The 12,275-nt window shown below is 49.5% G+C and overlaps 1 protein-coding gene across 1 annotated transcript in view; it reads right to left on the reverse strand.

The window, feature by feature from the left end:
* Window positions 1-482: 482 nt before the first annotated feature.
* Window positions 483-12,275, reverse strand: part of LOC110467896 (ligand of Numb protein X 2) — a 28,539-nt gene continuing 16,746 nt past the window's right edge. Inside the window, exons 5-10 of the mRNA XM_031504815.2 lie at window positions 10,804-11,169; window positions 8,742-8,921; window positions 7,630-7,804; window positions 7,249-7,459; window positions 3,437-3,595; window positions 483-2,543 (exon numbers count right to left, since the gene is read on the reverse strand). Of these exons, the coding sequence (XP_031360675.1) occupies window positions 2,408-2,543; window positions 3,437-3,595; window positions 7,249-7,459; window positions 7,630-7,804; window positions 8,742-8,921; window positions 10,804-11,169 (1,227 nt within the window). The 3' untranslated portion in view covers window positions 483-2,407. The remainder of the gene's footprint in view (window positions 2,544-3,436; window positions 3,596-7,248; window positions 7,460-7,629; window positions 7,805-8,741; window positions 8,922-10,803; window positions 11,170-12,275) is intronic.

Consider the following 12,275-nt stretch of genomic DNA (forward strand, 5'->3'; position numbering starts at 1 on the left):
TGGGACTAGGGAATCCAGCATGGATTCAGTCAGGGCTGCACCTCCTCCTGTGTTATGTGAATGAGCTAGACCCAGGTCACAGAATATTCACAAATAGGGGCAGTCTTTTGGGGCCAGGAGCAGCTGTGATTTTGAGGTAAGTAGTTTTTAAATTGGCTTATTTTCATTTAATAGAGGTAAAATATTTGCCTTTACTATCAGGGAAATGTAAAGGTGGGGTGTTGGAAATAATCTCTACTTGGCATCAGGAAGCTGCTGCAGGTTTCTGGTGTTGGGATGTGGGGTTTACTGTTGTTGAGGGATTTTTCCCAGCCACAGTGTATTTCAGGATAGTCCAGCTCCTTTCCTGGGAGAAGCAAAGATAATTACACTGTTTCCTGCCACAGCCTCACTTTTTGGAGCAGTCTTGCTGAGGTGACCTGTTCTGGGGCCATTAGCTGCTACATGGAAAGAAAGGGTAGAAACCACACCTCTAATGCATATTTTTCAGCAATATTACAATAATTTATAAAGGCACGAAAACAAATTCAACATCTATTAACAAGCTGATTTTGGAAACAAAATTTAAATTAAGAGGACATTTTGGTGAAGTTGAAGGCACCTTGAAAGGAGATGGAGTAAAAATGGTTCTGCAGCCTCCTCCTCCCTCCACTGCCAGCCCAGCAGCTGCACAGCTCTTCCCTCCTGCCCTTTCCCCACGTTTGGGGCAGGCACTGGGAATCACCTTCTCTCTGTCCACATCAATATTTACTGTTCCAGGCACAGATTCTGCACATTGATTGGAAAGAGATAAAAAGTTGCTTCATGTTTTTGTGTCCCAGCGAGGTCAATGATGAGTTTTCTTTGGGGATGATTTTGCTCTCAGCATTGCCCAGTAGAACAGGAGAGCAGCCCTGGAGCCCAGGAAGCCCCAGCTGTGCTGTCAGAGCCCCCAGAGGTGCTCCTCAGCCCAGCCAAGGCTGCTGGGACAATGCAGCCCAGGTTCCTGCTGTGTCCTGGGCTCTGGGACAGGCCCTGCCCGCAGCTCCCAGCACAGGAGGTGAAGTCACTGTGTGTAAACAAGGCCTGGGGACAGCAAATGACAAATGCCAGCCCAGGAGAAGCTTCAGCCAGGCCCGGGGTCTCTCCTGCAGGGCTGCTACAAGGAATTAAACATTCATTCCAGGCAGCATTTGGACAGCAGGCAGACTCCTTGGATTCTTACAAAACTGATCCTGCAAAAGGTGCAGCAGAGGCAGCACAGGAGGAAAGATCTCTCAGTGAAACCTGGTTTGAGAAAAAAACCATCATTTCTACTGCTATTGCTGCTAAAAAAGGGAATTGCTTCAGGTGGAGCTTTCACAGTGTCAGAGGTCAAACCACCCTGCCTGGGCTTCAGTTCTTTAATTGTAAATTTTAACTGCACAGTGGGTTTGAACTGAAGCCGGGCTGGGCACAGTTTCCTTCTGGAGGTGACTTCTCCTGCAGTCAAGGATCCTCTGAGCTTCCCCTGATCCCTTAAGTTGATATTTTGCTTCAGCTGCAAGAGGGACGTGAACAGAACTGCAGGAGAAATCTCTGCTTCTGCCCCTGCCTGAACTCTGCCTTTCATCACTGGAAACAAGACAGGCAGCAGGCTGGGCCAGGGCTGTCTGATACCAGCCCATTCCCTTCCTCACCTTCCTTCTGGGGAAAAAGCTGCTAGTATCAATCCTAAAACCAGGGAAACTTGTGTGCAGTAAGCGAAGCTTACCCTTGACCTTTGGTAAAGTCACATTTTGCAACATCATATTTCAATGAAACCCCTCTTGCTGATACCTTTGAGAGTGGTTGAGCTGTTGAAATTGTCCCCTTGCAATGAATCAGTGGAGTTGGCAGGATCCTAAACTGGGATTTGTGCCAGGACCCTCATGCAGGTAACAGCTCCAGCAGGCCGACCCAACAGCTCTGAGTTATCCACGGGGTTTTCATGTTTTAACAGAGCCCTTGGGTTACTGACACCTAAAAATGAGGACTGGGAACTCCTGATAGAAGTGCTTAAATGGGGTCCCCCATCCTTACAGATTGAGTAGCTGCTTCTAAAAGCCTCTGTTTTAACCTGTGGAAAGCAGAGCCCTAAAATCAAGGCAAGGCTCAGCAGCCTCCAGGGCAGGTTGTGGAGAAACACTGGGAAAAGCTTTCTGTGCACCACCAATCCTAAGGAGCTTTAGTGAGCCTGGGAAGCTCCAACAACTGTTGGATTAACCCTTACTTTGAATTCAACATCTAGACTAGTTGGTAAAATGTTCTCCATAAAAAGGAAGCAAGGAGTCTTCCATGGCAATGCACCAGGAGCAGGAGTGGAGCAGTCCATTTCCCTGCCAGGTGTGGCCTGGGTGGTGCCCAGCTGCTGTGGGATAGCTGAAGTGTTGGGGGATTGTTGGAGCTGTCACACCAGGCTCCCTGGCCAGGACACCACGGTCAGGGTGACCTTGTTCCTCTGCTCCTTCAGCATTGGGATTAATTCTGAGTTGCTCATTCCTATTGCTGGCACTCCATTCACTGCCACGATTTCATCTCCACACCTGCCCAAAGAAAGGATCCAGTCAGGACTGGGTTCATTATTAACCCTCGGGTCACCCTGAGCCAAACCACCAACTCCTCCTTAAGAAACTTCTTCCTTTGAGTCAGAAAGGAAGGGCAAAGCAGAACCCTGCTGGTGCCTGGGTGACAGCAGTGAGGCTCAGGCAGCAGGGGAGTTGTGCTGGTGATGGCCCAGGTCAGTCCTGCAGCTCCAGGCACCGAGCTGCACAGCCACCATCAGAGCTGTGAGAGGGACCTGCCCCTTCTGAGGGGTGCAAGGGGCCGAGCCCCCCCAGCCCTGTCCCACACTCCAGCAGGAGCCCAGCTGAGCTCCGTGCTCCCACTGCAGCTCCGGGAGCAGACCCAGCTCCCTGCACCCCGCCGTGTCCCCTCCCTGTGTCTGTGGCAGCCCTTGGTGCCCGGAGCCAGCTCAGCACCCCGGAGCTGCCTGTGGGGTCCTGCAGCCCCACCCTGCTCCTCCCACCGGGCTCTCACCAACACCACCTCAGCAAAGCTCGAGTTAAAGGTCCTGCACAGGAGGGGCTTTTGTTGCTGGTGTTGGGATACTTTTCCTAATCCAAGAGGTTTTATAGTCTGGAACCTCCAAGATTCATCTCAGATATTCCCTTTCTACTTTTACCTAATTACTCAGTTAAACCCTTCACACTTAGGTTTTAAAGGGCTGTAAATTCCTTTTCCTCGCACCTTTATGGAGAAACCAAAACACTGCTTAACGCAGTGTTTAGTTTGTTACAAGTCTGGCAACGGTATGAACTTTCCAAGGAGTGCGAGACCGAGTCATTAACTTGGAGCTGAGCTCCTTCCAAGGGTCAGAGTCTGGGAAAACCCCCCAGCCCTGGTGGTGGTGATGAATCCCCGGGTACCTCACACCTACTTGAGTTTCCTGTCCCGGAATGCGGGAGTCCCGGGCACGATGGTTTTGATGAAGAAGGGTTGGTTTCCTTTGCTTTCCTCAAAGCCTCCCACGATGCTGAAGCCCCAGCTTTCCAGATTTCCTTTACTAAGGACAATATCTTGACAGAAGTGAAGGTAGCTGTGTCAAAACCAGAGAAGTTATGAGGAAAATTGCCTGACCAGGAATTTATGTTTTCCCTCATGGAAAGCACAGCTATGAACAGCCTCATTTTCCTGTTTTTTACAATTTGAGACACCCCTTTGCAAGGTGTGTCAGAGGGTTAATTCTCAAATAGGATCATGCCAGTCCTTTAGCAATCTTTTCTGAGTATTGGTTTAAGAGTTAAGAAGAAATCACCTGGCTCTAAAGGGGTTTGGGACCTGCAAAACTCCTGAATAACTTCATGAATTCTGCTAATGAACACCCACAGCACCAGTGACAAACCCAAATTCACAGTGACCAGAAGCTACAGCCATACAATTAATGAGAGTAGAGGGTTTTTATCCCCTCTGTGCACTGCACTGGTACAAGGAAGACTTTCAGCATCACTGGCAGCAAATGTGAGGTGCAGCAGCTGCCAGATCAGAGCAGGGAAGGGCTTTCCTGCAGGAGCCAGGATGTCCAGTTCTGACATTGGGCTCCTTGGTGGGAGCTCCCTGGATGCCAGCCACTGAGGTTTGTGTCTTAGGGAGCCTGGGCACTGAGACAGCAGTGCCAGCAGCACTGCCCGAGCTGGTGGCACAGAGCCCGTCACACAGGAGGTGTGGCAGGAGCTCTCTGTGCCCTGGCTCCCAGTCGGGCTCCAGCTCAGGTTATATCCTGGCACCAAGGAGCTGTGAAACTGCTGCTCATCATCGCCTGCTGAGCTATTCCAGCAGCTAAACTTTTCCTAATACACTTTTTTGCCTCAAGGGCTTTGCTTGAGCAGTTTGCCGAGGAGTTTCAGATTTCAAAAGCCTTCCCAGTTAACTTCTCACCAGGAGAAAGATCCAATTATCTACCTCCTAACTGTAATTTACTTTTGTAGGAGTTTTTCACACATAAACACCAGGAGACCCAGCTCAGCTTACTGACTCCTCCATGGTTTCTTTCCACCGGTACCACACAAAACACAGCTCTGAGCCATGTGGCAGCTTCTGCAAATGAATAGCCCCAAGAGCAACAGTGGCAAGGGCTACGTCAGCACAGAACATAAATAAAAACATCAGGCACGTTCTCCAGGAGCTGGAAACGGCTGTTTGCTAGGAATCTGTTTTCCATATTAAAAGGGGTTCTAGGAAGAGAAACTTGAACTTACCACACTCAAAAATGACTGTGGGAAAAGAACTGGAGAGTTTAGGGAAGGTCGAGGTGCAGGCTTTATGGTGCCAAGCACGCTGCTGAGCTGGCAGTTCCTGGTCCCTGCTGGAGCTGCAGCGGGGCCGGGACTGGGAGCTCCACATGGTTCTTGTGGGAAGAGTCAGACTGGGGTCAGATAAACCCCAGGGAAGAGGGAGGCAGGAAAACTGTTTTTCCATCCCCAAGACTTCTCCACATGCCACACAGTGCACTGTGTTTACAAGAAACAAAGGTTTTAGAAAAGATAAACAATCTAAACTTTTGTTTCTGGTACCTTTGGGATCCAGAGTCTGTTGGATTAGAACATGGGCCCAGTCCAAACCAGCTTTTGAGATGGTGTTTTATACTATCAGTGGTGTGTATTTAACACAATGCTAGGAAGAAATCAAAGTTTCTGTTTGACAAAAAACAGAAATCAAGGGTACAAGAATCAAGGCCTGAATGAACACTGGGTGCTCAAGTGTTGCAAGGATCAAATTCACTTCCCTAGCCCTGAGCACTCATTTCAACTCACGCCTTTCAGCATTGAGTCTGGATTCAAACTAGAAAGAAATACATTCCTCTAAAAAGATATTTCTGCTGGAGCAGAGGAGGAAGAAAAAGCTGAACAAACCCAAAGCTGCACTGCAATTAGCTTTGAGCTTTCACCTTGCAGGACCTATGAACACAGTGAGGCCAGGGCAGCCAAAAGGAGCAGATCCCAGTGGAACAGCTGGTGCTGGGTCCAGTTTGGGCACATTTCTGGGGTTTTCTGTGTCAGTGGGGTGCACACAGGGTCTGGCAGGGCCACAGTGCAATGGACATTCCCCTGCAGCACTGGGGGTTTGGTCCTGTGCAAAGGAAACCAGTTTGGGTGGGTCAGGAGCTCTCTGCACTGGGAACCACAGCACAGCAGGTGCTGGCACTGGGATCTCACTGCAGCTGCACCTCCCTGAGCCAGCCTGAAGTGCCAGAGGCACCTGAACATGCCCAGGTGACAAACACGGCTTCTGTGGGTGACCAGCCAGTGGCCACCAGGTCTCACTGGGAGCAGATGGGAAAAGGAGGGAGGAAGCACAGGAATTACAGCCTTTTTTAGTGCTGGACACGGGAGGAAGATTCTGTCAGACCTCAAAGTGGAATGACCTTGCTGTGTGCCTCCTACCAACCCTCACAGCCATTCCAAGGCCAGAATTCAGGCTGGAGTAAAAGGAATCTGGAATAATTTCTTGCTTTGGGAGTCAAAAGAAGGGGGAACATCAATACCAGCAGCAAAGGAATTTCCAGCAATGCATTAAATGGAGGTGATGTCAGGACACTCCTGAAACCAAGGCAGGAGATCCAGGAGCAAAGACTCCAATCCCTGCAGCAGAGCGTGGGGAAGCTGCAAGTCACCTGACAGCCAGAGAAGTTGGGAAAGGAAGAAAAGAAGCCCAGCCAGGTTTTGCCTTGCTGTAGGTGACTGCAGCAGCAGCTCAGGGAACAAACACCAGGCAGCATCTGAGGGTTTGTGCCCTGGTTTGGGCTCCCCAGGGGCAGCTCAGGGCCAGCTCACACCAGACCTGCCTGGAGCAGCCAGGCCAAGGCCTGGGGGAGCAGAGGGAGATGGGAGGAGGTGCTGAGCACAGGCCAAGTACAGGAGACACAGAAGCTGCCTTTCCTTGGGCTGGTCTGTTCAGCATTTACAGGCTGCTAAGTAACACAACAGAGGCTTTGTGAGTGTTCTTCTTTAGGTGTCTCAATGAACAAGGCTGTAAATGATCCAAGCTTCCCACAGCAGGTTTGGCTTTATGTTCCACCTGCAGATGCTCCTGCGGTCAGCTGGGATGGCAACTGGCTCTGCTTTTCACAGTGTTTTGATGTAACTGAAGGGAGGGAAATAGAGGTTCACCTCTCTAGGAAGGCGAGGGAAATTCAAGCTTTTCTTGGAACTTAAAAACCTGTTAAAACCTGTGCTGTAAAGCTTGGCAGCAGGAAAACTCAAGTGTGCAGAATCATTTCTGCTTCATGCTGAAAATGACACAGTTAAAACAGGCAGGAAGAGTCAGACTGAAAGAATGTGTGCCCCTAGATGGGATGATCAGGTTGGAAATTCCCAGACAGCCCAGGTGTCTCTTGGCTTGTGTTAGGGGATGCAGAAAGAGCCACAGAGAGATTTCAGTCAGTACTTCAGCAAGGACTGCATCTAACATTGACTATTTCTCTTTTTAAAGGGGGTTTCAGGGCTTCTAAAGCATGGTTACTGTCCAACAAGAGTGTGGGAATGATGGGTCACTCCAGAAAAACAGTGGAATTTCCTTATGTACTCACTATTCTATGATCTCATTGGTAAATGAGGCTTTTCACTGCCTTTCAGCTAAACAGGAATACCAGGAATGCTTCCAAGTTCATCACGAAAGTAATTAATTTCTAGTGTTTGAGTGAAAGTCAGCCCTGTAATTAACAGCTCTCCATCCAGTCCCTGACAAACATACCTGGGCAATCCAAGCCACGTGATCCAGAGGGGAGACCAGCTGAATCCCTGCTCCCTGATGTCCAGGGATGGCTCTGGGGAGTTCAGGGAGAGGATTTCCAAGGCTTTCAGTGTGACTGAGTGGGACGCTGCATTGGATTTCAGAGCTGAGACAGCCTCATAGTAGTTCAGATGAGTCAAATCAATGCCATTTATGCTCAGAAGCACATCCCCTGTTGATGAAATAAAATGGGATTATTACAGACCTTTGGCTATGGACCCCATTGTAGCCTCAAGGGGTCATGGGAGCCCTGTTTCCAGCCTCTCTGTGTGTCCAAGTCCAGCTTCCACTGAAAATACCACACAGTTCCTACAGGATAAAGGGTCTAAGAACCTCCCTTACCTCTCTTGATTCTGCCATCCCTGAAGAGGCATCCAATGGGCTGCACACTTGTCACATAGATTGGGAGCTTGTTTTTGTTATCCCTTCCACCTCCGATTGTGATTCCCAAAGATTCCTTTGGCTCCTTTTTTATTGCAACTGTCTTCTCATGACTTACATATCCCTGAGGCAAATCCTACAAAGCAATGACAGCACAAAATGCAGCTTCATTAATGCATTTAACAGAATGCCCAGCTCTGGAAGACAACAACATCCAGAGCATTCCAGCAATATTGCTGGAGGGCAAAGTCAGCTTCCCATGTCCCTGCTGTGGGTGGGAAAACAGAGCAGCATTTCTAAGGTGAACCCTCAGTGCTGTCCTCATGATCCCAAATCCATTTGCTGCAGGGAGATGCTCCCTCTGAGGAGGAGAATTTTGCACTGAGGAACAAGCTATGAGCTCATCTCAAGGCTGCTCATGCCAAGCAATGAAGCTCTCCTTGATTGAATGTTTAGGTTGCAGTGAAGGCACACATTAGAGCACAGCTGTACAACAGGGTGTAAATGCTACTCGGGGATTTAAATGCAGGAACAACACTCCAGCCACAAAGGACAGCAACTCCCTGAGCTGCAGGGACACTGAAACACACCACTGAGCAGCTGCAGCAGGTTTGTCACTCAGCTTGAAGTTCTACACACAGATTACCTCTCTGGGTTCAGCACACTGGGGATTGTCCCCTTGCTCCTGCTGTTTGCTGTGCCCCACAGAGGAGTGGCAGACCCACAGTGAAGTCACAGCAGCACCACGGGGCCACCTGGGGATTCTTCTCCTGGACCATTACGGCCTCTGGCTCCACACCAGCTCAACTGGGTGTCACTGCAACACCCTCAGTGTGTGGGGCTTGATGGATGTCAAGAAGCAAATCCCAAAATATCTCACGGATGGCAAATTTCTTATTGTCCTTTCCAGACACCAAATGATTAAGCACCAGCCCTGCATCAACACTGCCCCAAACCTGCCCAAGCAGAAGTGGAGGTGCTGATCAGCCTTCTGTGATAAAACACCATCACAGAACAACACAATTTGCTAAACCAGGAGTAAGCAGCACCTTGGCCTCATTTCCCAGCCCCACCTTCTGGTAGTTGGATTTTCGTCTGTAGTGGCTCTGGTCTGGTCGCCTCCGGTGATGCACTGGGCTGCCCCCATTGCTGCTGCTGCTGCTGCTGTTGGAGGTGCTGCCATCCTCCACTGGCTCCCCCAGCTGCACCCCAGACTGCCTCAGGATCACAAAGTTCACTCTGGATTCAGTGGTCTGCCCAGAGGAACAAGGAGTGGAAATTAAGACAGAAAAATGGGTTAGAAATGAGGGACAGCCCTTACTGCCTTGGGGAGAGAGAAGGGCTGGCATCAGTTCCTACAGAGGTTCTCCAACAGATCCTCAGTGTCTTTTGTGATGAGCCAGGGAATGCGACTGGAAGAAGAAAAAGGGAATTAGCAAAACTGAGTCAGAAGGAACAGGAGTAGAGGCAGGCTTCACTCGTGCCTCCCTCCCCCACAAATGCCAAAGAAGAGAAGGTGGAAAGGGATGATTAATTCCTGCACTTTGGTACAAAGAACCAAAACAGCATCTTGTGTTGTGCTGCAGAGTGAACAGAGCTGGACCCCTGGCTGGTCCACACACAGTGACCACGACAAGCACTGGATGCCTTCATTGCATGGGAAGTTGTTAAAGCTCTTGCCCTCCCAGCTCTGTTCATCTATTGTTCACCATCTCCCATCCATTTTCCCCCAGAGTACCTCTGGTTAAACACTTGACCAGCTGCTTGTCTGGCCTTGGCAGCGCTGCAGGGGAAGTGCTCCCATTGTTCCTGCTGCCCTCGCTGGGTTTGTTCCTTCAGATCACCTGACAGAACCACATTGTGAGGGACTCACTCATGCTCACTCGAGGCATTTCCTGCCCTGCATGGCAGAAATGCAGTTGCTGCTCTCACTCCCACAGGATCCTGCTTCCCTGGTGTCAGAGTGAATTCCCTGGCCTTGAAGAGGGAGTCTTTAAGTCACATTTAAGCAAGGATTTCAATTGGCCCTCAGAGGAAGAGATCATGTTTGGAAAACTGTCACAGTTTTACACAAATGTCATTTCCAAAGAGATTCAACCCCCAAACCTCATGAAGCCAGTTCTGAGAATTTTGTTGCTGGTTCCAGTGGGATCAAAAGAGTTTCTCATATGGGAGTTGTGTGTGCACATTGCAGCAGGAATGCAGCAGCACTTGTGGGATGCAAACAAATTTTAAGAGGCCACAGAACGGAAGCACATGAAAAAGGACCTCAGCACTGGAACTCTGCTCTTTCTCCCATGGCACTGCACTTCTCTGATAACTGTGAAGAGAACGGGCTCTCCCTCCTGCTGACCTCACATCCTTTCTGGGATATAAACAGAATGGGATGAGGTGCATTGTGTCAGGATCTGCAGATAAAAACACAAATTGGAGGCACTCGCCTGGGGAGATAAAGAATTTAAACTGATCTGTTTGATATCTGCTGCACATGCAGCAACCCTTAATCCTTTAACTAGAATTCCTGGCCCACTCCTTCCACCAAAAAGTCTGGCATGCTGCAACAGGAGCACATTCCACAGGGAAAGACCACCCCTCTTCTATCCTTTCAGTATCTTGGAATGCTTTTAGCCTGAGGTGTCCCACATCATTCTCCAGCTCTCTTCACAAACACAGGTAAAATAGGGAGAAAGGGCTTCATATCAATCCAAAGGGATCTTTTCTGTATTGCCAGCCCATCCCATCTCTCAGCCAGCACCTTCAGTGTGACTTGAACACACAGGAGGCTGCTCTGATCCCTCCCTGTCTGCTGCATGAATCCACACAGTGCATCCCAACATTCCCTCTGCAAGGCTGAGAGGCTGCAAACACTGCACAGGAGCTGCAATCTCCTCAGGTGAACTCCTGTGCCATGAGCCACTGCTTCCCCTCAGACCTGTCAGGGCTGACTCACCACAGATTCCCACTCTTGGTGTTTATCTTCATTTGGGAATGGTGCTTCCCACACGTCCAGAGAGGCGTCACTTTCCATGAGAGAGATTTTGGGAATGCAGCTTGCCCTGGTGTGTTCTGTTAGCCCTGGCTCAGAACAGGAGCCCTGCCACCAGCCACTCACAGCCTCTCCATGTCTGAACTCACCTGGATTATCTGGGCAGCAGCCTCAGGAGTTCCTTGCCTCAAATCCTGGCCATTTATTGAAAGGACTCTGTCATTCCGACTCAGTTTCCCATTTTTGGCTGCCAAGCCTCCCTCTAAGAGATCCAGAATAAAAATCCCTGCCTCGTCAGTCTTCCTGATCAGTTTGATTCCCAAGGGCTCAGATCGGTCTCTCTTCACCAAGGTGACATGGATCACTTCCCGGGCTGGGGAAGTGGAATCCTGCTGTGCAGTCTTGTTGGAAAAGCCCTTCTCCTGCAGGACCATGAGGTGGAGAACAGGGCCTGGGTGGCGCAGGAAGGAGACAGCCTGGCAGTGAGTCACGCTGCTGATGTTGACGCCATTCACCTACAAAGACAAACAAAGCACTCACTAATCAGAGCCCACATTAATTAGGCACTGTCCACAGTGTGGGGCATGGCCAGGCTGGAGCAGGATGGAAAACTCCCTGTGCAATCTCTGACTCTGATGCACATTAGGAAGCAAAGTTTTCTAAAAAAGAATGAAGAAAGCTGATGGAATTAAGACTATAATTGGTGAATAACAGAGGACAGGGACAAGACAGTACAACCCACACAGCTAACAAACCTAAAAATGTTCAGACATTCCTTCCATGCCATGTAAATACAAATCTGATTTTCCTTAATTTCCAGTATTCAGCACAGGCTTGGAGAAGACCCACATCTCCACTTTTGAGTGGTCCATAGTTTACAAGCTTCTGGAATCATCCATCTAATTATGCTTTTACCAGGGAGCCTGAGAAGGCAACATTCTGCTTTGCCTGTTGTCACATTAGATTCTCTGCCTTTTAGGATGTTAACAGGGCTCCTAAGTGTAGGATCTGCCCTATTTGCTGAGACATGGACAATCCAACTGGATAAAACAGGAGTCACTCCATTGGTCCACCTGAGAAACCAACTTGGAGATCTCATCAGCCACTTGTGTGGGGGCTGCCAGCCCTTCCTGATGCCCAATCCCATGGGACAATAAGGATTTATGGCTTGGCAGATGATTGGGCAGCCATGGCTGGAGGTGCTAAAAGTTGTCACCATGTGTACAAGGTGTCACCTCGGTCACCCAGGGCCACACAGCCCTGCCAGGGTGGGCAGTGCCCTGGCTGTGGGTCAGGCAGGGGCTGGGACTCTGCATTTACTCACATTTTGGAGCTGATACTCACTGCCAGTCAGCAGCTCTCACCTTAGACCTGCCCATATGCAGCTTAAGCAACACAGTAGAGCAAGCAGTTATGAGACTTCCTAACTAGAGCAGAGAAATGGAGCTGCTGTGTGAAATATATCAGGTAGGAATCTTTTACTTTATCCAAAACGGCCTAAATTTCATAAAGCTGTCAAATATGCAAGAGAAACATGAGTCTGACTGGAAGGAATGACAAAAGTGCTCCTGAGCCCCAGCAGACACCCTATGCTGCTGACACAGAGATCAGTGCTCTAAAA

Source organism: Lonchura striata, chromosome 14 (assembly GCF_046129695.1).
Source record: "Lonchura striata isolate bLonStr1 chromosome 14, bLonStr1.mat, whole genome shotgun sequence".
NCBI classification, from domain to species: Eukaryota; Metazoa; Chordata; class Aves; order Passeriformes; family Estrildidae; genus Lonchura; species Lonchura striata.